Source organism: Pelophylax lessonae (assembly GCF_965119305.1).
Source record: "Pelophylax lessonae genome assembly, chromosome: 4".
In the NCBI taxonomy this organism is placed as follows: Eukaryota; Metazoa; Chordata; class Amphibia; order Anura; family Ranidae; genus Pelophylax; species Pelophylax lessonae.
In genome coordinates this window covers 624,910,464-624,936,871 of record NC_138771.1, presented here as the reverse complement: position 1 = coordinate 624,936,871, position 26,408 = coordinate 624,910,464, and the positions used below count along the sequence as shown (strand labels likewise).

Sequence of the window (26,408 nt, the reverse complement as noted above, 5' to 3'; positions counted from 1 at the left end):
CTCACTGTGAATTGATGACCTATAGGAATTGTATTAATTGATCAAATTTTTATTTATTTATTATTATTATATTCAACACTATTGCACTTTATATCCATCATTTGTTACCAGTATATACCCATGATCAGTGCTAAAAAAGAAAAAAGTGCCACTGTACTAATGATACTGGCTGAGAAGGGGTTAACATAAGTGGCTTTCAAAGGGTTAACTGTGTGCCTAGCCAGTGTTTGACTAAACTGTGGTAGGTGCTTTTACTAGGGGGAGACATGGATTATAGTCCCTGCTTTGCAAAGACACAGGATCTATGCCTTCCTCCCTCTCAGAACGGCGATCTGCCTTGTTTACATGTCAAGGATCAGCAGATGCCGACGGACATCGAATCTGCAGTATCTGCCGATCTGCTCCCGCTGTGTGTAATCACAGTGGAAGCGACCTGCCAGCAGCACTCAATTATGCCCCCTACCCAGAAGTGTAGGATCACGTATATATATATATATATATATATATATATACACACACACGTCATCCTGCGCACAGCTGCCGCCCTGTAGCAGTAAAACTGCTACAGGGTGTCGCTAAGTGGTTAACAATAGAATAACTGTAGTGCAGGAATTTGACGATTAGGCAGCCAATAAATGGGAGACTGTAAATCGTAGCACAATTCTCTCCTATCAGCCAGCTATACAACTGAAAAACAAGATGTCTCTGTGATATAAACACAACCTCACCTTTACACCCACAAGCCTGTATTAGAAAATTGATCAATTCCAGGAGAGCAGCCGCTCGGTCTTTCTTATAACTGTCCAACCAATCATCAACAAGAACCTGCACCAAGAAATAATACAAAAATCCCACAGTGAGAAATCAGCAGTAGAAAGTGCTATTAAGTGCCGGTTCACACTAGGGCGTCCTGTGAGGCGACCTGGTCGCCTCACAGGTCGCCTCCCATAGGGAAGCTGCGGACCCGTTCTAATAGGAGCGACACAAGTCGCTCCGACCTAGAAAAAGGGTCCGGAGCTTCTTTGGGGCCACCCGGAGGCGACCGCCATAGACTTCAATGTTATGAAGTCCGTGGCGGCCGCTCCTCGGAGGTCGCGGTGCGAAGTAGCGTCGCTGCAATGTGAACCGGCGCTGAAGCTTCCTTTATTTTTTAATTAAAATTATAAACATGTTGTAATGCCCCCAAAAGTTTGGGAAGATATGGGATCCGTGGCTTGGGGCCAGGTCTCTGCCGATTTAGATTTCCGGGGCTTACCTTGGTGGCGAGGATGTTGATCTTCTACTTTATGTTTTCTGGGCAATGTGCTATTATGGACTCCCCTGGGGGAATGGGGCACACACTGTTGTGGCACCCCTTGTCCTGGCCCTCCAGCCCCGCTCCTCCCTGGGGGACCCCGAGTAACCGTGGGTTTGGGACTTGGTTTTGCTCACGTTTGACACTTTTATATGATATACTGTGTTAGCTCCTGACGCTTACATACAATACCAAATTTTGTGCACATGAGAAGTATTTATACTGGTTTGTTTTTGGATAATGTACCTTGATGGTTGTATTTGACTTGTTTTATATCGATAAAACTTTTCTGTTAAAGAAAAAAAATTATAAAAACTTGAAAGCTCTAACGAGCCGGGCCCTCTGATTCCTACTGTATTAAATTGTATTGTAACTGTACAGTCTGCCCTTATGTTGTAAAGCACTGTGTAAACTGTTGGCACTAAATGAAGCCTATATAATAATAATAATAATATCTAACTAATTATTAAACCCACGCTAAGTGTAAAAATAACAATGATAATATAAAAAAATTGAATATCAGAAATGCAGCTGCTGTTCACCAAGTAAAAACTCTATATTGATAGCCAATAATAATGTTATACTTACCCACCCTGTGCAATGGTTTTGCACAGAACAGCCCCGATCTTCCCCTTCTCGGGTCCTCCACTGAGTGCCCCCATAGCAAGCCACTTTCTATGGGGGTACTCGAGCAAACTCGCCCCCGAGCTGCATGGTCTGTGTCTATTGAAACAGACAGCAGAGCTCAGCCCCGCCCCCCTCGTCATAGGATTCAATTGAAAAAAGCAGGAGTCAATGGCTCCCACTGCTCTCAATCTGCCCTGTGGGGAGGGACAGAGTCAGGAGAGCCGATGCCCTCGTGCACAAGCCCTGGAATGAGATCAGGCTCAGGTACGTATAATGTGGTGCTGGGGGATCCTCTGCAATAGGTTTCTTTACCTTAATGCATAGAATGAATGAAGGTAAAAACCTTAAGGCTCCATTCACACCTGGGCGTTTTCAGCTCCAAAAACGCTCAAAAGAAACGCTTCCAAAACACCCAACAAGTAAAACCCGATTAATTTAAATGGCCCCTGTTCACATCTGAGCGTTTTGCAAAACGCCTGTAGCTGAAAAAAGTACATGAGCTTCTTTTTGGGCTGATTACCAGCGTTTTTGATAGATGTCAATGAAAAACGCCTGAAAAAATCGCGGTAAAAATCGCGGTAAAATCGCGGTAAAAACGCTACGCTCAAGTGTGAATGCAGCCTAAGGCTTTAGAACCACTTTTACCCATAGCAGACTGCCTCAGACATATATGCAGCCTGGGTATTCATTGAAGATGCTCAATATGTGCACTTCTGTATTTGTGCTGGAAGCACACTCCATATCACGCTCCCAGAATGGAGATCAAGCCGGCACCCACAGCTTCAGGACTCGTACAGAAGGACTGGCTCCTTCTTTATACATGATCGCTGGAAAAAGCCTGTGACTGGCTATCAGAGTGATCACTCTCTGTAAAAGGGCAACATACAGATAGAGGCATATTTTCAAAGCAGTACAGGCGGTCCCTGGGTTACAAACATCCGACTTACAAAAGACTCCTACTTACCAACGGAGAAAGACAACAGGAAGCGAGGAGAAATCTCGCCTTAGGAAGGGAAATTTACTCCAGTAAGAGTTCTCATGGGAAAAGGTGTCTCCACTGAAGCTTTAATCACCAATCCTTGTTTCCACAACAACCCAAAATTTTCAAAATGCATAGGGACAGAAAGTGAGGTGAAATCTTCTGAACAGGGGTACAGACAGAAAAACAAATGGTACAGGGGTGTTAACCCTTCCCTATGCTATCCAAAAAAACGTAAAAAATGTATTCTTTTGGCTGGAGCTAAACTTAAAAAAAATGTAACTGTTCCGACTTACAAACAAATTCGACTAAGGCCCCTTTCACACATGTTGTCCGTTTGTCTGTTTTTCGTCCATCCGTTGACGGATGAAAAACGGACATCAATGTATCTCTATGTAAAAATGGATGACAACGGATGATCATCCGTTAACATCCCTTTTCATCCGCTTCCGTCAATGTCCGTTTTTTTTGAACAGATGAATGCCCTATTTTTCATCCGTCAAAAGAACGGATCGGATGAAAAACGGATGACAACGGACGACAACGAAAGAAAAACGGACGACAACGAAAGAAAAACGGACGGACAACGGATGAAAAACGGACGACAACGGATGAAAAACGGACGACAATGGATGAAAAACAGACGACAACTGACGAAAAACGAACAACAACTGACGTAAAACGGATTAAAAATGGATGAAGAACGGATGGAGAACGGATGGAGAACCGGATGGAGAACGGACGACAATGGATGAAAAACGGACAACAATGGATGAAAAACGGACGACAATGGATGAAAAACGGACGTCAACTGACGAAAAACGAATAACAACTGACGTAAAATGGATGAAGAATGGACGGAAAACGGACGGAAAACGGACGGAAAACGGACGGAAAACGGACGGAAAACGGACGGAAAACGGACGGAAAACGGACGGAAAACTGATACATTTTGACGTGACTGAACTGATGAACTGAAGGGACCGCATGTGTGAAAGGGGCCTAAAGAAGAAACCTACAGACCCCATCTTGTTCGTAACCAGGGGACCGCCTGTAAATGTCTAATTCATTAAATATTCACAGCAGGTAATTTAAAAACACATGCATCAGGAATACTAATCTGCAGTGAATGTGGCATTCACTGCTTTACGGCCATCTAACATATATGCACAAAAGGGTGGGTTTTAAACACTTACACGCTGCACATATGCATCACAGGGCAGCCAATGTTTATGTGCTGGAAGCACGCACACTGCGCAATCCCAGCACAAAGACCGAGTTGTCAAAAAAGCTTTCAGACCTGACTAAAGATCAGTAGCTGCGGGCTTCTGATCATGATCGCCGATCCTCCCCCTCCCTGGGCATTCAGAACTGTTTATAGGGACGCCTGGGCGAGTGGGAAAGGGTTAAAACATACCCCATAATGTTGAAGTTTACCTTGGATAGAAACCAAACTGCACATAAACAGCAAGGAAAATTCTCTACTGTTCTATTCAATACTACACTTTCCATCTATACATTTTTGTGGCTTGTGGTTAACCAACTTTCAAACTGCAGCTTTCTCTTTGTTTTCAGAAAATGTATGCAGCATGAAAGACACACGAAAACAGAAAGAAAAATGGCTACACATTTAGGATTGTGATTACCATAAAATATTTTTTCAGTGGCTCAGAAGCTTTCTCCTTCTGGTTATATTGTTGGCTACAGGAGGATTGGACATCAGAAAAATGTAGGCCAGGCCAGGGATAACCCCTCTACTACCAGCAAGGCTCAGTTTATCGCTTGTCTTCTAGGAGCTCTGCTAAGAAAAGTCTGAACTTTTTTTTTTGCTATCATTTTCTCTTCATTTTTTTCTTTAACCAAAATGTTAATCTCTGCCGCCTATCAGCTTTGGCTTTTGAAGCGTTGCAAGTCAGCAACCCCCTCTTTTAGCAGTGACCTGGCAGCCTTCTCTTTAAAGTGTTACTAAATCCAGGAGCCTGCAGTCACTATATCTGGTCTCCCACACTGCACAGAACATGGAAATGTAATTATTTTAGTAAATATAAACAGCTAAATACCTTTTCTCATCAGCAATATATAGCAGTCTTGTGATTTCTATCAGTTGCTGGCTTGTAGGAGGAGTTTTCATGCTGCACTGAGCTGTCCTATGAGGCTGCAGGGCTCCTGACCCTCTGTCTGTACAGTGCCAATTGGCCCTGTGCTGATCACATGCACTCTCCCAAGAAAAAAAAAAAAAAAAACCTCTCTAGCAATACAAACCAAACTGAGCATGTGCAGCCTTACTCCAAAGGCTCCGTCTTATCCAGACAGGTTTTGTAATCAGTGGAAGAGGAGGAGGATCTGTGCATACAGGATCAAGCAGCCTTTTAACTCAATGCAGAGGATTAACCCCTTAAATCCCACAGGGAGTATAACAAGCATGCTTTACTGAATTATACAGGCTGCTTTTACTGTTGTGGGTTTAGTAACAGTTTAACCGGTTGCCGACCGCCGCACGACTATATACTGCGGCGGTCAGCCCCGGCCAGGCAGAGTGACGTATCGGTACGTCACTCGCCTGTCACTGACTTGCGAGCCTATCGCGGGCGGGCGCGCGCCCGCCGAGGCTCGTTCACAGGCAAGTCAGTGCGTGTGACCGGCGGACTCGATGTCCGCCAGTCACACTGCGATCGCTCCTGTGAAGGGAGAAAGACAGAGCGGCTTGTGTAAACAAGCTGCCTGTCAGTTCTCCCTGTGTAAAAGTGAAGATCTGACCGTTCTACTATGTAGAACGGTTGATCTTTGCTTTTACACCAATAGGAATGTCCCTGCACAGTAGAAAGCACGCCCCTAGGACACACTTAACCCCTCCCTGTCCAATAAAGTTAACCCCTTCCCTGCCAGTGTCATTTTTGCAGTAACAGTGCATATGTATAGCACTGATTACTGCAGTAATGTCACTGGTACCCCCAAAAGTGTCAAAAATGTCAGTCAAGGGTCCGATCTGTACGCCGCAATGTCGCAGTACCGAAAAAAAAATCGTAGATCGCCGCCATTACGCGTTAAAAAAAAAACACCAAAAATGACAAAAATCTTTCCCTTTGTTAGTAAACGCGATAACTTTTGCGCAAACCAATCAAAATACGCTTTTTGCGATTTTTTTTATCAAACATAGGTAGCATAAAACAAATTGGCCGAAAAATGTTAAAAAATTTTGATTTTTACTTTTTTTTTGGGGGAATTTCATATAAAAAAATGTGAAAAATATTGTTATTTTTGCAAAATTTACGCTCTTTTTTTGTTTATAGCGCGTGATCAAAAAAATCGCACAGGTGATCAAATACCACCAAAAGAAAGCTCTGTTTGTGGGAAAAAAAGGACGTCAAATTCGTTTAGGTACAACGTCGCACGACCGCGCAATTGTCCGTTAAAGTCACGCAGTAAAAAATCGCAAAAAAACCCCTGGTCCTTTAGCAGCCAAATCCTCCGGGGCTTAAGTGGTTAATGTAAACAAAGAGTGGTTCCTATGCAGAGCTGCACCAGATTTTGAACTCTACTGTTTAGTAAAGCCACCCCAATGTATCCTAAATAAAAACAAGGTACAGTCATTAGTTTCAATGATATGTATGTCTTGCTAACACATGCAAAAGCTGCATTCAGTTGAGCTAATAACTCACTGTTGTGAAGGAGAGCAGGGTGAGCAGAGCTGCTTAGAAAAAGGACTTGAATGACTACAGAGCTTTTGCACTGGATACATTGCTCCACAGTGCCTGCAACTACAGAGATAGGCCCCTTTCACACTAACGATCCGATCAGATCCTCCTGTCAGTTTTTCAGGTGGACCTGATCAGATGCCCCCATGCATCCCTATGGGGCAGCAGATGTCAGCGGAGACATGTCCGCTGACACCCGCTGCCATCCAATCCGGTCTGTCAAAAATAGGGTTTCCATCCGTCTGGCGGATCGGATAAGAACAGACAGGCGGTCCCTTCTCATCCGATTTCCCCACAGAGGACAGCGGGGATCTGACAGCTCCCTCTCCGCACACAGAGCGGAGATAGAGCTGTCATCCGCCTGCGCAGTGGGGATCGGCGGATCGATCCCCCGCTGAGCAGAACGGAGTCCGTCCACAGAACGAACAGTGTGAAAGGACCCTTAGTATTGCTCTGAAACTCATTTAAAGCCTACTAAAAAATATCGAAATACTCATCAATAAATAGACATCGATAGCCGGGCTACAGCTTCACTTTAACCACTTCCATACCAGGCACTTTCACACCCTTCTTGCCCAGGCCAATTTTTAGCTTTCAGTGCTGTTGTGCTTTGAATGATGATTGGGTGCAGTGTTGAATGATCGCGCAAACTAAAAAGTATATCACTTTGTTCACACAACTAGAGCTTTCTTTTGGTGGTATTTAATCATGCCTGGGCTTTTTATTTTTTTTCTAACAAAAACAAAAAATGACTAAAAATGAAAAAAAAAAAAAAAGGAGTTATTGAGCCAATAAATACGGTTTAAAAGACAGCAGCACTGAACAGATTCTCACCTGAATGGCGCTCTTGCCTCCTCTGATGGCTTCAAACAGGTCTCTTGCAGCACTCTCATCTCTTCTAATTCTTTTAGAGGCCTTATGGGAAAAACAAAAAGTTAAAAGGATGCCAGGCAAAAGATGAAAGACACGAATGGTGTAAAGCTGAAACTAAAAGTAAGAATTAACCTCCGTCCAAGTGTATCTCCTCCACAGGGCTTCCCACACATACACAGAGCAGGACAAAGCCCAGAAACCACATCGCCAAGAGGACTTCCCATCTACAGCTGGATCCTAACTTTGTGAGCCTTTACTATTGCTGTCAGACAAAGTGGCAACTGATATCCACATTAAAGCTGAACACCAGGCAGCACAAACTTGATATCAGCATTTTTTTAAAAGGTCCTCTGCATAAACAGACTGTGTAGAGGCAAGGTCAACACACTCAGGGCCAGTCAGGTTCTGCTACAGTGCAAATGTTCTGATAGACGGTTTCCCTGCAGTGAAGGCCCGTTTAAACCACAATTCGTGCACCACACATGAAACTGCCGCCCTTTCAAGATGTGCGTGGATGCCAATAATTTGTTAATGGCACCTCAAATGCATCTCACAAATGCAGTGCATTTGCAGCCACATTTGCTTCAAAGAGATATAAAAAATATGAGTGTTGCACTGCTCTTTGCCTGAGTTTTTTAGCCAAATGGGCTGGCAAACATAATAGGTGCATTCCAGTGTGAACCATCTCTGAAGATTGATGACCTGGTTCTACCTGCATCAAAAATGCTGCACAGAATTACAAATACTTTGGCAGGGTTTCAACTGTGTATTCAGCCGTTTGATTGACATTTTAACAAAAACCTCTGCTTTGCCTAAACCGGAAAAAGCAATAAGATTTGCTCTAACCACTTCCATACTGCTGGAGGTCATATGACATCCTGGGCTTTGAGTGGGGATATCTGAATGATGGGTGCAGCTGCAGGCATCAGATATTTTATTTTAGCCGGCGATTCTCTTCACCATAAGAACAATCATAGCGGCTGTTCAGCCAGTTACAGGTGGCGGGATGGGATGGGATGGCATGTCCCCCCCCCCCTCCCGCTGCCCTCCGGTGCTTCTACCGGCTCCCCTGTGTGATCAGCAAGCAGGAGAAGGAATCCAGCGGCGGCGGAAGTACATCATAGAGAATACCGAGGACTAGATGGTCCCCGGCAGTCTCTATTAGGGCTGAACGATAGTCGATGTGATATCGACTATCGTGCTGTGGGCGTGGACGATTGTCACATCGCTGAAGATAACGATGTAAGGCATAGGCATTAGGCAGGGAGAAGTCGGGATGACTCACAGTCTTTGTAGCAAAACAGAGCCAACATCCGTCCCACACGTTCAGTCTGCCTGCCAGCAGCTAGCTTAGTTCTCCAGCTGATGGTAATATGATCCTAGAGTAAGGAGCTCAGCTCCTCCCTGTAACCAATCAGCGGCTCCTAGCTCACTGACACTGAAGAACTGGATACAAACTTGTAAATTTGTAACAGTTCAGAGTGAAGAGTCAGTTCACTGAGTAGTTCAGTACACCGTGGACAGATGTCATGTCAGGCTTGTGTTCTTATACCTCCTGCCACCACTGAGTCCCGACTGTGCCTAATCCACACTGACTGTCACTGTCAATCCCTACAATAACATTAACACTGCCCTGCCCTGGCTGTATGGTGCAATCTGCAATTACAATCAGAAGAAGGCTGCCCTGCTGCAGTACTTCCATGATTTCCTCTCAATATCGCAATATATATCGTTGGAAATAAAAATATCGCAATGTACTTTTTCCAATATCGTGCAGCCCTAGTCTCTATGACTCTCAAAGGCCCAGGTGTGACGTTATGAAGTCACGCCCAGCTTGCAGTTGTAAATACTGCTGTGATCTAAGCTGGATAGCCAAGATAGTTTTTTTTTTTTTTTTTTTTTTTTTTATCTCAGGCTTTCCAGCCTGTAGGAGAGATCTGAGGTCCTATTGACCCCAGATCTCTTCATAAAGAGGAACTGTCATGCACTATTCCTATTACAAGGCATGTTTACATTCCTTGTAATAGGAATGAAAGTGATCCCCAAAAAAAATAAGGGAAAGTGTGAAAATAAAATAAACAATTAAAAAAATTTAAAGTGCCCCCGATACCACGTGCTCACACGCAGAAGTGAACACATGCGTAGATGCGCCCACATATGTAAACGACGTTCAATCCACACGGTATCACCGCAAACGTTAGAGAGAGCGCAACAATTCCAGCACTAGACCTCCTCTGTAACTCTAGACAGGTAACCTGTAAAAAATTCTAAAGCGTTACCCATGTTTTTTTAAGTACCGAAGTTTGGCGCCATTCCTCCACAAGCATTCGCAATTTTAAAGCGGGACATGTTAGATATCTATTTACTCGGTGTAACATCATCTTTCACATTAGCCCAATTTTTTTGTTAACTTTAGTGTTTTGTTTTTTTCATGAAACTTTTTTTTATCCAAAAAAAAAAAAAAAAAAAAAAGAAAAACGCTTTTGAAAAATCACTGCGCAAATACTGCATGACATAAAAAGTTGCAATGACTGCCATTTTATTCCCTAGGGTTTCTGCCTAAAAAAACAAAAAAAAACAAACACAACATAATGTTTGGGGGTTCTGAGTAATTTTCTAGCAAAAAAAATAGGATTTTTGACTTCACGTAAAATCCATTTCTCTGGTGTTCATTGACAGACACAGCTCTTGATCTTCATAGCCATTGGGTTATACTGTCCCCTACAGGAGGAGGACACTAGGCAGAAAAAAAGTCTGGTTACACCTATGGGCAGTCCCAGGGGGTATACTCCCTCTCTCTGCTATAGGTACTCAGTTTTGTTACAAGCAGTGTCAGAAGAATTACAACTCCACAGAGGGGTGGGTGCTGTGTCCATCTATGAACATCAGACACATGGATTTTAAGGTAAGTCAAAAATCCTATTTTCTCTTTCATTCACTGACGGACACAGCTCTTGATCTTCATAACCATTGGGGTGTCCCAAAGCAGTATTAAACATGAGGGGTGGGAAACAGCGAAAAATAAATTCCCAAGGCTAACAATAGCCAACCAGGTAAACAGGAACTTACCAAAACAACTGGAGCCCACCTGAAAAAACAATACACCTTCAAAGAGAACCAGGTCCTCTAACCACCAGCCTGCAAAACCTTGCGGCCAAAGGAAGCATCCGCAGATGCCAACACATCCACTTTATAGAACTTTGTGAAAGTGTGCATCAACAACCACTGACCGCCTTGCAAACCTGCGACACTGTCGTCTGATGAAGGAAGGCCCAGGAGGCACTGAGCGCCGAGTAGAATGTGCCTTGAAAGGGAAAGGAGGAACTTGACCCTTGATGGAATAGGCCTGAACCACCGTCTGTCTAATCCATCTGGAAATGGTTGCAGAGGAATCGAACAGCCCTTTTTGAGGCCCATCCGTGAAGCACAAATAGTGAGTCTGATTTCCTAAAATACTCCATAGCTGCCAGGTACACCCCAATTGCCCGGTCCACATCCAAGGCATGCAAAGCAATTTCCTTCAGATGGTATGGCCTGGGACACAGGGAAGGCAACACAATGACTTCATTCAAACGAAAACCAGAGACCACCTTTGGAAGGAACGACGGACAGGGGAGAAGAACCACCTCATCTCTGTGAATCACTAAGTAAGGTGATTGCCAGGATAATGCCGCCAATTCTGACACCGTGCACGCAGAGGTGATAGCCACCAAAAAGGCCACCTTCTGGGACAGTATAAGCAGGGGAATCTCCTGACGATTCTCAAAAGGAAGCTTCTAGAGGACTTAGAGCACCAAATTAAGGGTCCCAAAGCAGTAATGGAGACCGCACTGGAGGAACCATGTGCTGAGCTCCCTGAAGAAAAGTACCCACCAGGGAGTGTGTGGCCAAGGGCTGTTGAAAGAAAACCGCTAAGGCCGACACCTGGCCCTTGATAATACTCAAGGCCAGTTTCTGCTCCACCCCCCGTTAAAGGAAGGTCAAGATCCGAGCCACCGAAAAAGAGCAAGGGTAAACCCCAGGAGACTCACACCACGCAATATACGCTTTCTATGTACAATGGCAGATCTTCCTAGAAGAGGATTTCCTAGCTTTTAACAGCGTTGGAATCACTGACTCAGACAAACCTCTATCCATCAGCACCAACACCAACAGCCAGGCCGTCAAAGCTGGCGACCAAAGCAGGATGGAAGATTATTCTTTGGGACAGCAGTTCCGCCATGAGAAGAAGCTTCCAAGGAACATTGGCGACCAGCCGCACCAGGTCGGCATTCCAAGCCTGGTGAGGCCAGTCTAAAGCCACTAAGATGACCGGAATCCCTCCTGCCTCGATCCTGCGTAGAAGTCTTGGCAGAAGCTTGAGAGGAGGGAAGGCCACCAGCGCGTTTATGGCGTCTGCCAGAGGATCCCTTGACCGAGCCACAAACCTCTGCACCCTTCTGTTGAGCCAAGATGCCAACAGATCCACCTTGGGGTTGCCCCCCTGGAGACACAACTGATGAAACACCTAAGGATGAAGGGACCACTCCCCTTGGTCCAACACCTGCCCACTGAGGTAAAACACATTCCCGGGAAAACTGGCAAGTGGTTGGCGGAGTGGGCAGGAACTAACCGTTCTGCCCACCTTAGAATGGCAGCTACCTCCAGAGCCGCCAGGATATATCTTGTGCCCCCTTGGTGATTGACATAAGCCATGGCATTGTCCGATTGAAAACGCACTGGACATCCCTGAAGACGATCCATCCAATGGTCCAGGCACAGTCTGATCGCTCAGAGTTCCAAGACATTGATCGGTAGTCTGGACTCTTTCACTGTTCAGGGCCTCTGAGCAGAATATTTGCCCGAGGACGCCTCCCCAGCTGGATAGGTTGGCATCCTTGGTGACCACTGTCCAATACAAGGGGAGGAAGGAAGGATTCTCCCAGCCGAAGCGCCGGAGAATGAAGCCACCATATCAGGGACTCCTTCGTTCCCCGACTCAGCCGGATCCGATTGTCCAGAGACTGCGGAGTCTTGTCCCATTTGGTCAGAATCTCCCTTTGCAGGGACCTCATATGGAACTGTGCAAATGGAACCGCTTCGAAGGTAGACACCATCAGGCCCAGCACCCGCATGCAAGTCTGGAGGGAAGACCATCTGCTGGACAACAGAAGATGAATTGCGGTCTGCAATTTCTGGACTTTTTCCAGAGGAAGGAGCACTCCGGCCAAGGCCGAGTCCAGAGTCAGACCCAGATAGTCCAGCTTTGTGGACGGAACCAGAGCAGACTTCAGAAAATTCAGAATCCAGCCACACTCCTACAGAGTTTGTATGGGGATTTCTAGGTTTTGCACAAGAGCAGTAGGAGACACCGCTCGCAGAAGGAGGTTGTCCAAGTAGCCTAGTACCACGATCCCCCTTTGGTATAGCAATGCTAGCCCCAGTGTCAACACTTTTGCAAGAGTAATGCCACAAACTGATGATGCTCCTCTCCCACGGCAAAACGTAGGAAGCGCTGTGACTGACACATATTGGAATGTGAAGGCAAGCATCCTTGATGTCGATAGAGGCAAGAAAATCCCCCTGATTCAGGGATGCCACCACTGTGCGAATGGACTATCCTGAACTTCTGCACCCGCACAAAGCAGTTCAGCGCCTTGAGGTCCAGGATTGGACGTGCCTTACCTTCCTGGGAACTGTAAACAGGTTTGAGTTACAAAACCCTGAAAACGTTTCGAAGTCGGAACCGGGACAATCACCCCTTGAAGTAACAGGTCTTGTACCGCCCCAAACAGACCCTGTAAGTGGTCCAGGGACAAGCGCAAGTTGGAAGGAAAGAGCCTTGCCGGGGGGCAAGAGCGAAACTCGATCTTGTAGCCAGACCGAATGACTTTGTGAACCCACTTGTCTTGTACCAGGGAAGTCCACGGGTCCGAAAACCAGAGAAGATGTCCCCCCCACCCCCGATACGGGTGAGGGCGCACCTTTATGCAGAAGGAGCCTTGTCTGCGGGTCTGGAGAAGCCCGCTCTTGGCTTGCCAGACCAGGTTCATTTGGTTCCAGCCAGAGTGTACATATTGTGGGTCCGCCTCCGCCTTCCTGTCAACTGGATCCTTAAAGGCCGGGGATTCTTCAACCGGAACCATGGTTGCCTTGTTCATCAATCTGGAAACCGGAGGGTCCACCACCGGTGGAACAGTCCACTTCTTAATAAGGGACTCCTCATAGGGCTATCGCCTAGTAAATCGCTTAGGGACCCAAAGGGGACGCTTTGGTCGCCCCCACTCTTTAGCGACCATTATGGCAAAATAGGAGGGGAAAGGAAACACCTTTTTCGCTCTGGGTGCCTTGTGAGGGCCAAAGGGAACCTGCGCCTCCGTCACTGCTTCGTCCTCCATCTTCAAAGTCTAACGCACAGATACAATCAGTGCTTCCACCAGCGCCTTTTCGTGCGCGCTTGCAGATGTAGAGGAATCATCCTCACTATCGGAGGATTCCGGGCGCATGGTCGCAGACCCAGCAGGGTGACCTACTTGCGTGGCGGCCAAATCAGATTCAGGATCTCATGAGACAGATGAGGCAGGGGAAGGCGGGGGACGCTTTTTGCTAGCCCGTCCCTCGAAAGCCACCTCCACCCGGGACACAAAGGACTCCACAACTGCCGTCAATGCATCGATAGATGGTTGGAACCCGGAGAGCCCTGCAGCCTCAGAGAGGGGATCAGTTGAGGAGATACGCTCCAAAAGTCACCAGGGGGACTCCACAAAAAGTGTAAAACACTGCAAACGGACAACCCCCAGCGCACTGGCAGCACCACCCAATGATCCTCAGCAGAGAGAAAGAGACTCCCCACCCAGCAGAAACAGGCACCTGCAGCCACCAGGATAATCTGCACTCCATCCAGCACCCCCCTGCTGAAATTGCCACTCACAGGGCTCCACTGTCATGGCTGCCGCTATTTTCAATAGCAAACCACCGCAAAATGGCCGCGGTTGCTCAAGGGCTGGCGTAGGCAGAACGAGGCGCCCAGGCAGAAGCCCCCACCAGGTACAAACAGAACTCCTTGCCATCTAAATAGGGGGCTGTCGACCAGGAGGAACGCTGTGACCCGGTCGTATGCGCCCTTGCAAGGAGGTTAACTCGCAGGCCAGCCCCCATCCGGTGGGGCTATGTCGTGGCCGACCTAGCGCGGAGACAAAGTCTGAATGCGCTCACTGGCTAGATTGGGGGGGACTACTGGATCTAGATTATCTAGCCCGTCGCCCAGTCCGGCAGTTGATTGTAGATCTCACAGGAAAAACCCAGGTAAAAAACTTCTATCTAAAAAGAAAATAATTGCCAGGACCAAAGATCCCAGCAAGGAACTAGGTCCATACTCTGCTGAGTACCTATAGCAGAGAGAGGGAGTATACCCCCTGGGACTGCCCATAGGTGTAGCCAGACTTTTTTTCTACCTAGTGTCCTACTGCTGTAGGGGGGCAGTATAACCCAATGGTTATGAAGATCAAGATTTTACATGTAGGAGTGGAATGCCAGAATTGGCCCGGTATGGAAGTAGTTAACATTGAACTTTAGTCAGAAAATGAGGTCCTGCTAGATCACTTCAGGCTGGCCTCTTTTGAAGGTATATTTATGTAAAACATTAAAAATAAGTGTCTATACTGTTTAAAATCCTGTAATACACTGTCTCACCCTGCTCTGCACATGCTCAGTAGAAAGGGTTTTTTGATCTCTATAGCCCTATGTATAGTCGGGTTTGCCGTCGTCCCTGGTTGAATATTGTGTCAGTTTTTTGGTACCTCAGGCCAATGAAAAGTGGGACTTTTAAGGCAGGTATGAAGATACGATAAAGTTCAAGCAAAATCGCTAATAATAATAAAATAATATTTAATCCTTAAAAACATAAGTACAGTGAAGTACAGTAGCGTGAAAAGGGTTATAGACCCTTGTGAAGGTGTGTAATAGTTGGAGGATAGTGACACGTGGTAAATGGTGACTTTTTAGGGGTGTATCTCTGTCATTCCCTGCTGGTAAGCTTGGGTTGCTTTGATCAGAGATGTCTCCTATATCCTACGCGTTTCGGCCCTTTTTAGAGGGGGCCTTTTTCAAGGTTGCTAGTCACCATTTATATTGTTTTCTTTAAATCCTTGTATGTTGAGGTGACTCCCTCTTTAGCACAACGGGAGCCTATGCGGTTTCATATATGTGGCCCAGTTTCACTTAATGGCTAATTTGGTTCCGGTATAAATAAAACCGGTCCTTTTCAAGGAGGTCCTTGTGCCTTAGTTCTTTTGTTATGGCTGCGGTGGAGTCTTTAAAGGTTGTCTCCAGCCGGATCGCAATTTTGTAGGTGCGCCGCTCTGGTCCTCTCTCATCCCCGTGTAGTCCAACTACACGCTTACTGTTAATATTAGAAGAAGACATACCTGTTCCGGGTACCCCCCCCCCCCCCCGTGTCAGCACCCCAGCTGATTATTTAATCCGCTCTCAGGTGCTGCTGCCACCATTCCATGTAAGGGAACCAGGCAGTGCAGCTTGCAGCTTCACAGTTGGTTCATTACTGCGCTTTGTAAATGGCCTGGAGGTGGGGAAGGGAGGAGGGGGGCCTAACTTCCAGGGGACAGGTACCTGCTCCCCCCCCCCACCTCCCGAAAGATGCTAAACGTGGCAGCGGAGGAAGCAAACAAGCAGATCTTCCCCTTTTGGGTGGCGCTCTACTTTAAGTGTCATACAGGTTGCTGAATACAGAACACTTTTTTCTGCATTGACAGTATAAAGGATTTAAGAGTCAAACATCCACCAAGTGAAAATGGTACCTTGAGTAATTTTATTCTGAATGCAGACACCTCGCACAATTTGTGCATTGTCATTAGCAGGTACTAAAAAATGGTAAGCTAACAAACAGTCATGTTGGAACAGGAAGGTGCCATCCCCAAACTGTTCCCACAAAGTTGGGAGCAAGAAATTGTCCAAAATGTCTTGGTATGCTGACGCCTTAAGAGTTCCCTTCACTGGAACTAAGGGGCCAAACCCAACCCCTGAAAAACAACCCCACACCATAATCCCCCTCCCTCCACCAAATGATTTGGACTTTATTTGGATTTTACCGCTGTGAACACGCTGTAGTCATAAGCCGTAGAAAAATGTCATGCAACTTACTTGGGTGAGTTTAATAAAATCCCTGCTAGGTCTTCTGTGCTTCTTCTTTAGAGAGTCTTCAAAGTCACTCCCATCATCATCAGAAAACTCTTCCAGACTGTCCAAATCACTAAATTAAATTCACATGATTAAAGAACGAACACAGAAAGCAAGAATGACATTTATATATCCCATATGAAAACAATAGGACTTTAATCTCCCAGTAAAATCATTTTCTTAGAGCGAACGGAGACTAGGGAAGTCATTACTTTTAGGTTATACTACTGCCTACGAGGGGACTAGATGTTGGCAAACAAATACAACATTAGTTAAAATACACATTGGAATACAAGGCTTCCTTTGATTGGCGAAGATGGAGAGGCAGGCAGATGATGTCACAATCTCCACCTCAGCCAATCAACGTAAAACTCATATGCATTAATACAAATCTTCCTGTGAATGGCTGAACAGCACTCAACACAACCCGATTTTTTTAGTGGGAACGGGATGGAAGTCCCTGTCCCGCTGCGGGAACACAGCTCTGTTTACTATATGGACAGTTCATACAGCGCTGACAGCCCCTGCATGTATTACTGAAGAAAATAGTTTGTTTAGACCAGCTTGGTCCAAGCATACTATTTAAAGTGATTCTGAAGACAAAAAAAAATTACACACACATATACATATATATATACATATATATATATACATATACATATACACACACGCACGCACGGTATCTCACAAGAGTACACCCCTCACATTTTTGTAAATATTTTACTATATATTTTAATGTGACAACACTGAAGAAATGACACTTTGCTACAATGTAAAGTAGGGAGTGTACAGCTTGTATAACAGTGTAAATTTAGTGTACCCTCAAAATAACACACAGCCATTAATGTCTAAACCGCTGACAACAAAAGTGAGTACACCCCTAAGTGACAGTGTCCAAATTGGGCCCAATTAGCCATTTTCCCTCCCCAGTGTAATGCTACTCGTTAAATTTACAAGGTCTCAGGTGTAAATGGGGAGCAGGTTTGTTAAATTTGGTGTTTCGCTCTCACTCTCTCATACTGGTCACTGGAAGTTGAGTATGGCACCTAATGGAAAAGATCTCTGAGGATCTGAAAAAAAGAATGGTTGCTCTACATAAAGATGGCATAAGCTCTAAGAAGATTGCCAAGATCCTGAAACTGAGCTGCAGCACGGTGGCCAAGACCATACAGCGGTTTAACAGGAAAGGTTCCACTCAGAACATGCCTCGCCGTGGTCGACCAAAGAGTGCACATGCTCAGCGTCATATCCAGAGGTTGTCTTTGGGAAATAGACAGATGAGTGCTGCCAGCATTGCTGCAGAGGTTAAAGGGGTGGGGGGGGGTCAGCCTGTCAGTGCTCAGACCATCCTCCGCACACTGCATCAAATTGGTCTGCATGACTGTCGTCCCAGAAGGAAGCCTCTTCTAAAGATGATGCACAAGAAGCCCACAAATAGTTTGCTGAAGACAAGCAGACTAAGGACATGGATTACTGGAACCATGTCCTGTGGTCTGATGAGACCAAGATAAACGTATATGGTTCAGATGGTGTCAAGCATGTGTGGCAGCAACCAGGTGAGGAGTAGAAAGACAAGTGTGTCTTGCCTACAGTCAAGCATTGTGGTAGGAGTGTCATGGTCGGGGGCTGCATAAATGCTGCCGGCACTGGGGAGCTACAGTTCATTAAGGGAACCATGAATGCTAACATGTACTGTGACATACTGAAACAGAGCATGATCCCCTCCCTTCAGAGACTGGGCCGCAGGGCAGAATTCCAACATGATAATGACCCCAAACATACCTCCAAGATGACCACTGCCTTGCTAAAGAAGCAGAGGGTAAGGGTGATGGACTGGCCAAGCACGTCTCCAGACCTAAACCCTGTTGAGCATCTGTGGGACATCCTAAAAAAAGAAGGTGGAGGAGCTCAAGGTCCCCACCATCTACCAGGTTCGTGATGTTGTCATGGAGGAGTGGAAGAGGACTCCAGTATCAGCCTGTGAAGCTCTGGTGAACGCCATGCCCAAGAGGGTTAAGGCAGTGCTGGAAAATAATGGTGGTCACACAAAATATTTACACTTTGGGCCCAATTTGGACATTTCTACTTAGGGGTGTACTCACTTTTTTTGCCAGCGGTTTAGACATTATTGGCTGTGTGTTGAGTTATTTTTAGGGGGCAGCCAATTTACACTGTTATACAAGCTGTACACTCACTACTTTACATTGTAGCAAAGTGTCATTTCTTCAGTGTTACAAAAAATAACTTACTTTTTTAAGATAATATATATATTATGAACAAACCTCATGCACACAGACACAAAATATTTTTTTAACTTCCCCCTAAACGCAGCTCTATTTCAGCCAATGGGGGAGATTTATGAAAACTTAGCAAAAAGAAAGAGCAGCGCCATCTAAGTGCAAGATGTCAGCGCATGTATCTGGATATAAAGTATCTAAGCAAATGCTTAGTATCAGCACTGATACAGATACCAGTACCGATGCAACCCTACTAAAACTGGTGCACACAGAATCTGATGCAACTGTGCATTGCAGCCAATCAGCTTCCAAATTTAAAGTGGTTTAGTTGTTCTAACAGTTCAGGGTTTTTTACTTTTTAATGCATTCTATGTGTGCAGAAGCCTTTTTCTTAAGGATAAGTTTGTTATATTACTTATCGGTGTCAGCTGCCGCCCCACCACAGCGTAGAGATACACCTTTTTTATTACCGCATGTGATCGCACAGGAATCGCATCACATTCCTGTGCACATCTGTACATTTTGTATGGCTGAAATCGCATCTGCACCAAAATGGTGATGGACCCTTTTTCCCCCCTGCACCTGAATCGCATGGGTGTTCACAGCCATGCAATACGATTATGGCAATCGCACTGCGTTTTGCAATTTGTTTCGGGGTATCGTTAAGATAACATTGACACCTGCAGCAGATTGCATGGGCGCTGTGCAATCACAATGCGATGCAGGCAATGCACAGGAGTCGCTGTGTTTCCCGCATTGTATAAGTGTGAACCAGAGCTAAGGCTCCATTCACACTTGTGCCACTTGCCATGTGAATTTGGACACAAAGTCGCATGACAAGTCGCAGCCAATGTATTTCAACAGAAGCCGTTCAAATCTATGTGACTTAAAGTTGCAGCAACTTTAAAAAAGTTCCTGCACTACTCTGATGCGACTTTCATGTAACTTCAGTGCCATAGACTGCAATGTAAACTCTGAAAAGTCAAATGAAATTTGCACCCTAATTAATGTAACAGTTGTGCAACCGTCAAAGCCAACAGTCAGTCACCTCCAAGTCGCGCCCATCCAAAGTTGCATGAAAGTCCCAATGGAAATTGCACGACTTTGAAGTCGCACAAGTGTAAATGTAGCCTTATTGTTAAAGCCTAATTGAATAAGCTGAAGAAGCTGATTGGTTACTATGCACAGCTGGAACAGATTTAGTAAATCTCCCCCTTTGTGTGCCATGCACATTGTGGTATTTAGATCTGTGTTTTTGATCAGCGTTCAGGACAATAAAAAAAAAAAAAAAAAGGCTGAGAAATGCTTCAAACCTTCATTTGGAGAGGAGCTCATTGGCCTAATATTGCTGGAAATGTGTATATTCATTTTAGTAGCTAGAATAAATTAATATTACGGCAAGTAGAAGTATACGCCTCTAAGACCTGGTTCGCACTGCTGCGACTTGTCATGCAACTTGAGAGATTCAAAGTGAGGAAATGTCATCAGCACACCAAGGATTCCTCGTAAAGGTCAAAAGCTTGATTCCGTGGTCACGTGCCTGACTAAGGGGCCCTGCGTGGCTCAGAAACGTTGCTGTATATTTATCATGTGACCACAGAATAAAGCTTTGGACCCTTTCAAGGAATCCTTGGTGTGCTGATGACATTTCTTCATTTTGATTATCCACGGTTTCCAGTCTGTGGTCATTACAGCACCCAGCATCACAGAACAGCCGTTTTCTTGAATGTGTATGTGGGGAATATTGTGTATGTGTTTGAGAGATTCAAAGTCACATTACAAGTCACGTCCCATTAACTGCAATGGAACAGTTCTATTCAGTGCGACTCAAGTTGCTCAGACTTAGAAAAAGGTTCCTGCACTACTGATGATGTCAGCTATGACGAAACGCGTCGGCAGAAGCCTAACCACATGACGCTGGCGTTATACATGCCATTGGAGGTCGGCCATGTTTTTTACTTAAAACTAATTTACACCACTTCCTTGCCATTTTTATATGCTTGTTGTATTGGAGAAAGTGTGAGTATCCTGTGTGCAGTTTTTACTGGTTTAATAAATATTTTTAAAGATGTCTACGCAATGATCGCTCTGTTATTTCTCCACGTATGTGCCTTGGAATCTATACCTATGTGGATTGAGTGATCGGATCCAATGTCCAAGCGATTGACAAATGCTTTTTCTGACTGCTATCTGATCCAGTATCATCTGGTAAGAGGCTGCATGTTTTAGTTATCTTGGTGGTGGATCCATCGATTCCTTTTCACAGTGTTCATATATATCTCACTGGAGGACTGTTAGGAATATACACCCTGAGCGCTGCTGTTTAATTTGATTGTATCCTCTACCAATAGGACGTTGTGCTAGCAGCTCAAGACCCATTCATTGGACCCATATTCATCACTGTTGCTATATGTCTCTTATGTCCTAGCGCTATTTCTGGATTTTTTATCGTTATTGCACTCCTGTTGGTGTGACTTCAGCACGACTTGCATTGACTTCTGTTAACCACTTGCCGACCGCCACACGACTATTTACTGCGGCGGTCAGCCCCTCACAGGCAAAGCAACGTAGTACTACGTCGCTAGCCTGTGAGGGTCTAGGGAGCGAGCTCGCGCCCCCGGAATCACGGACCCCCCTGCGAGTGTGACCGGCAGACCCGATGTCCGCCGATCGTCGGTGCAGAGGGAGAAAGGCAGGCGGCTGATGTAAACAAGCCGCCTGTCATTCTCCCCTGTGTAGAAACAGCGATCATACGGTTCTATTATGTAGGACCGTTGATCACTGTTCCTACACCTCAAGCCACAGCCAATCACAGTTAGAATCACGCCCCTAGGGACACACACCACCCCTCCCTCTCAAAAAAAAGATAACCCCTTCCCTGCCAGTGTCATTATTACAGTAACAGTGCATATGTATAGCACTGATTACTGTAGTAATGTCACTGGTAACCCCAAAAGTGTCAAAAATGTCAGTCAAGGGTCCGATCTGTCCGCCGTAATGTCGCAGTCCCGCAAAAAAAAAATGCAGATCGCCGCCATTACTCATAAAAAAAAAACAACAAAAATCTTTCCCTTTGTTAGTAAACGCGATAACTTTTGCGCAAACCAATCAAAATACGCTTTTTGCAATTTTTTTTTACCAAACATATGTAGCAGAAAACAAATTGGCCGAAAATGTTAAAAAATTTTGATTTTTACATTTTTTTGGGGGGGAATTTCATATAAAAAAATGTGAAAAATAGTTATTTTTGAAAAATTGAAGCTCTTTTTTTGTTTATAGCGCATGATCAAAAAAAAATCGCAGAGGTGATCAAATACCACTAAAAGAAAGCTCTGTTTGTAGGAAAAAAAGGACGTCAAATTTGTTTCGGTACAGTGTCGCACGACCGCGCAATTGTCCGTTAAAGTCACGCAGTAAAAAAAAACAAAAAAAACGCAAAAAAACACCTGGTCAGGAAGGGGGTAAAATATTCCGGGGGCTTAAGTGGTTAAAGAAGTCGTATGCAAGCCGTAGTGAAATCTGGCTGGAATGTTGGGATCAAAGTCGCACAACTCTGAAGCCGCCGCAGTGTAAACCGAGGCTAAATGCATTATTAAATGGAGTTTATGCTCCAAAATGAGCATTTTAACGCTGGATTTTTCTGTTAGCTTCTGCCACAAAAATTCAGCATAGATCGGGATTATTTTATCACGCCTGTGTGCCTCCATAAATATGGGGGGCTGCTGGAAGTATACAAACTGCTTACAGATTTTCTTCTGGCTCCTCCTCCACCTCGAGTTCTCTGCCTTCTGCATGAGGTGAGCTAGAACTCACGGACGAGCCTTGTGAGCGGATCCTGCGAACCAGTGAAGGAGAGGACGAGCTGCTTGACAGGTGTGATGGAGTATCCAAAGAAGAGCCGGAAAAGCGCAAAGATGACATTCCTGCAGCAATGGAACTGTAAGAGAGACAAATAGGACCATCTTAATGCTAGAATGAAAATCCTCAAAACATATTACCGTGTGGCAATTGTAAACATTGAAAAACGGAGGATCATCCAATGCTTCGGGTACACCCAATCTTTCTTAAAGCAGAATTTACCCATAACAACTTGATAAAAAAAACACAAGTTTTGCTCCAGAGCAATTTTTTTTTTCTTATTGTCGCATACATGAAACAAAATCTAAAATTTACATAAACCCCCAGAACATTAAATATTTTCTGCAAGCAGAGGCACTGTATAATAAAAAGGTGATCATGTGAAACAAAAATTTGCAATGATATTTGCGCAACTGTTTATTAATCAGTTCCGGACCGGCCGTCGCAGTTTTACTGAGGCAGGCAGCCCGCTCCTCCTGTGGACCACATCGGTCGCGCGCGTGGTGCTGCCACCCCCCACTAGGCAGCCGATGCCGCCAGCCACTAGGCTGCCGATGCACGGGGCTGGTGGCACCGATTGCCGCCAGCCACCCATGATTGCTCCCCGCAGAGAGAGAGAGAGAAGAACGGTCAGCTCTTGTAAACACAGCCAACCGTTCTTATCTCTTAATGATCACAGAGCGTCTGTGATCCTTCTATATAGGATCACAGGTCTCTATGGATCACTGGTCTCTATGGTCATTTCACAAGCCCCTCCCCCCACAGTTAGTAAACACTCCCCTAGGCTTACATTTAACCCGTTGATCACCCACAGGGTTAACCCCTTCCCTGCCAGTGTCATTATTACAGTAACAGTACATATTTCTAGCACTGATTGTAGTAATGTCACTGCCCCCCCCCCCCCCAAAAGTATCAAAAAGGTCAGTTAGGGGTTCGATCTGTCCGCCGCAATGTCGCAGTCCCGCTAAAAATCACAGATCGCCGCCATTACCAGTAAAAAATAAATAAATAAAAATTACATAAATCTTTTCCCTAGTTTGTATTTGTGATAACTTTTGCGCAAACCAATCAAAATACGCTTATTGCCATTTTCTTTTACCAAAAATATGTAGAAGAATACATATTGGTTTGAAAGGATGAAAAAATTTTGGGGGGGGGGGGGGGGGGAAATGTTATCTAGCAGAGAGTGAGAAATATTGTGTTTTTTTTTTTTTTTTCAGAATTGTTGGTCTTTTTTAAAAAATTTTATAGCGCAAAAAATAAAAAAAATCACACAGGTGATAAAATACCACTAAAAGAAAGCTCTATTTATAGGGAAAAAAAAAAGTACATCAATTTTATTTGGGTACTGTGTCGCACGACCATGCAATTTTACGTTAAAATAACGCAGTGCCGAATCGCAAAAAATTGCCTGTTCATTAAGGAGGCAAATCCTTCCGGTCCAGAACTGGTTAAAACTGGATTTTTGTCTTACCGTAAAATCCTTTTCTCTGATGTTCATTGACGGACACAGCAACATATCTTCATTAATCGAATGGGTTATGCTGCGCTTCCCAGGAGTAGGAAACTAGGCGGAAAAAGTTAACAGAACTTTACACCCATGGGGCAGTCCCAGGTGGTACACTCCCAGTTCCTGCTCTAGGATTCAGTTGTGTAACAATCAGCGTCAGAAGAATACATAACCCACCTCCACAGAGGAGCGGGGGCTGTGTCTGTCAATGAACATCAGAGAAAAGGATTTTACAGCAAGACAAAAATCCAGTTTTCTCTTTCGTTCATTGGCGGACATAGCGACATATCTTCATTAGTCGAATGGGACGTCCCAAAGCAGTATCAGCATGAGGGGGGAGAAACGAACACAGCAAGAACAATTCCCAACAGGCTAAACATAGCCAACCAGGTAACCAAGGAGCTCAACCAGGAACAACCGGAGCTCACATACCAGAAAAGCACACCTTCAAGAGGTAGAAGTCTCTTCCACCGCGGCCTGTAAAACCTTGCGGCCAAAAGCAGCATCAGCAGATGCAAAAATATCCACTTTGTAAAACTTAGTGAATGTGTGTACAGACGACTAGGTGGCCGCTTTGCAAACCTTAACCACTGACGCCTGATGACGGAAGGCCCAGGAGGCACTGAGCGTCCTCTTAGAATGCACCTTGACAGGGGGAAGGAGCAGGGCCAGTGCTAGACTGTTTTACACCCTAGGCAAGATCAGCTACTTGCGCCCCCCCCCCCCTCCCAAAAAATAAAAAATAAAACGGGGAGGGGTTAAAAACTTCTCTATGTCCTACCCAGTGACCCTGATCTGATGGTTCCTCCATGTAATGCTGTCATACCCAGTGACCCCCATATTCCTCCATGTCACACCTAGGGACCCTCATGTCCCCCTATGTCACATCCTGGGACCCCAATATTCCTCCATATACTGCTGTCATACCCACTGACCCTGATGTTCCTCCATGTCATACCCAAGGACCCCTGTGTTCCTCCATGTCATGCTGTCATACCCAGTGATCTCAATGTTACTCTATGTCACATCAGGGGTCCCTGATGTTCCTCCATGTCATACCCGGAGACCCTGATGTTTTTCCATGTCACACCTGGGGACCCTGATGTTCCTCCATGTCACACCTGGGGACCCTGATGTTCCTCCATGTCACACCTGGGGACCCTGATGTTCCTCCATGTCACATCTGGGGACCTCAATCCCCCATGGCACACCCAGGGATCCCAATTCCTCATGGCACACCTGGTGACCACGAACCCCTGTAACACTTGTGACCCCTCTGTGACTCAGATTCCCCATGGCACACCTGGTGACCCCAATTCTCTTTCACACCAGGGATCCTCCATGTCACACCCAGGGACCCTGATCCCCTGTTCTGGGGACACTCACAGGGCAGTATGAAGAGAGTGGCCTGCACTCTGCCCTCTTTCACCATGATCCTGCTTATTCCTTCTCTCAGGATGCTCCTCTCCTGGACCACAGTGCTCACCACAGCTCCAACCGACTCCTGGTGGAGGGAGCAGCAGCAGTCAGAGAGCTCCGCACCTCCTTCATCACCAACATCCTCAGACTATTCCGGTGCCTTGTTGCTTCTGCTCCAGTAAAGGTGCCGCCCTCCAGTGCCGAGCTCCGGCTCCGGTTCAGCTCTCCTCCACTCCCTGCTTAATACCGACCCAGGGAAATGAACGGCTGCCCACCAGCTCAGTGTAGAGAGTGACTTCCCGCCCATGGTTTAGGCCGCTCAGCTCCAGACGAAGAGGATCATCATGCAGGTAGCACTCCGGTGGGCTCTTTCCTGCCCCTTGGGGCTCCCCCAACAATGGTGGAAAGCCAGGGCCTGGTAGTTCTGCCACTGCCTCAGACACCTGACATCTTCCTCTGTCCCTACTTCCTCCCCCACTGCTGCCCCTCCCCTCAGCTCACAAGGATCATTCATGACGGAGAGTGCTGACTCGTGGCTGCGCCCCTAGGTGGCAATGCGCCCTAGGCTGCTGCCTAGTTTGCCTAGTGGAAGCACCGGCCCTGGGAAGGAGGAACCTGACCCTTAATGGCCTGCATCACTGTCTGCCTGATCCATCTGAAAATGGTCGCAGCAGACGCAGCCTGAGCCTTATGAGGACTCTCCGTGAGAACAAGCAAGGAATCCAACTTCTGAATTGACTCA

At 45.7% G+C, this 26,408-nt stretch overlaps 1 protein-coding gene across 1 annotated transcript in view; it reads right to left on the bottom strand.

Moving 5' to 3' along the window:
• Positions 1–22,800, bottom strand: part of STAG3 (STAG3 cohesin complex component) — a gene marked incomplete at its 5' end in the record, with an annotated part of 227,684 nt that extends 204,884 nt beyond the window's left edge. The window contains 4 exons of the mRNA XM_082256553.1: positions 729–825; positions 7,430–7,510; positions 16,607–16,715; positions 22,625–22,800. Of these exons, the coding sequence (XP_082112679.1) occupies positions 729–825; positions 7,430–7,510; positions 16,607–16,715; positions 22,625–22,800 (463 nt within the window). The remainder of the gene's footprint in view (positions 1–728; positions 826–7,429; positions 7,511–16,606; positions 16,716–22,624) is intronic.
• Between the last annotated feature and the right edge of the window lie 3,608 nt (positions 22,801–26,408).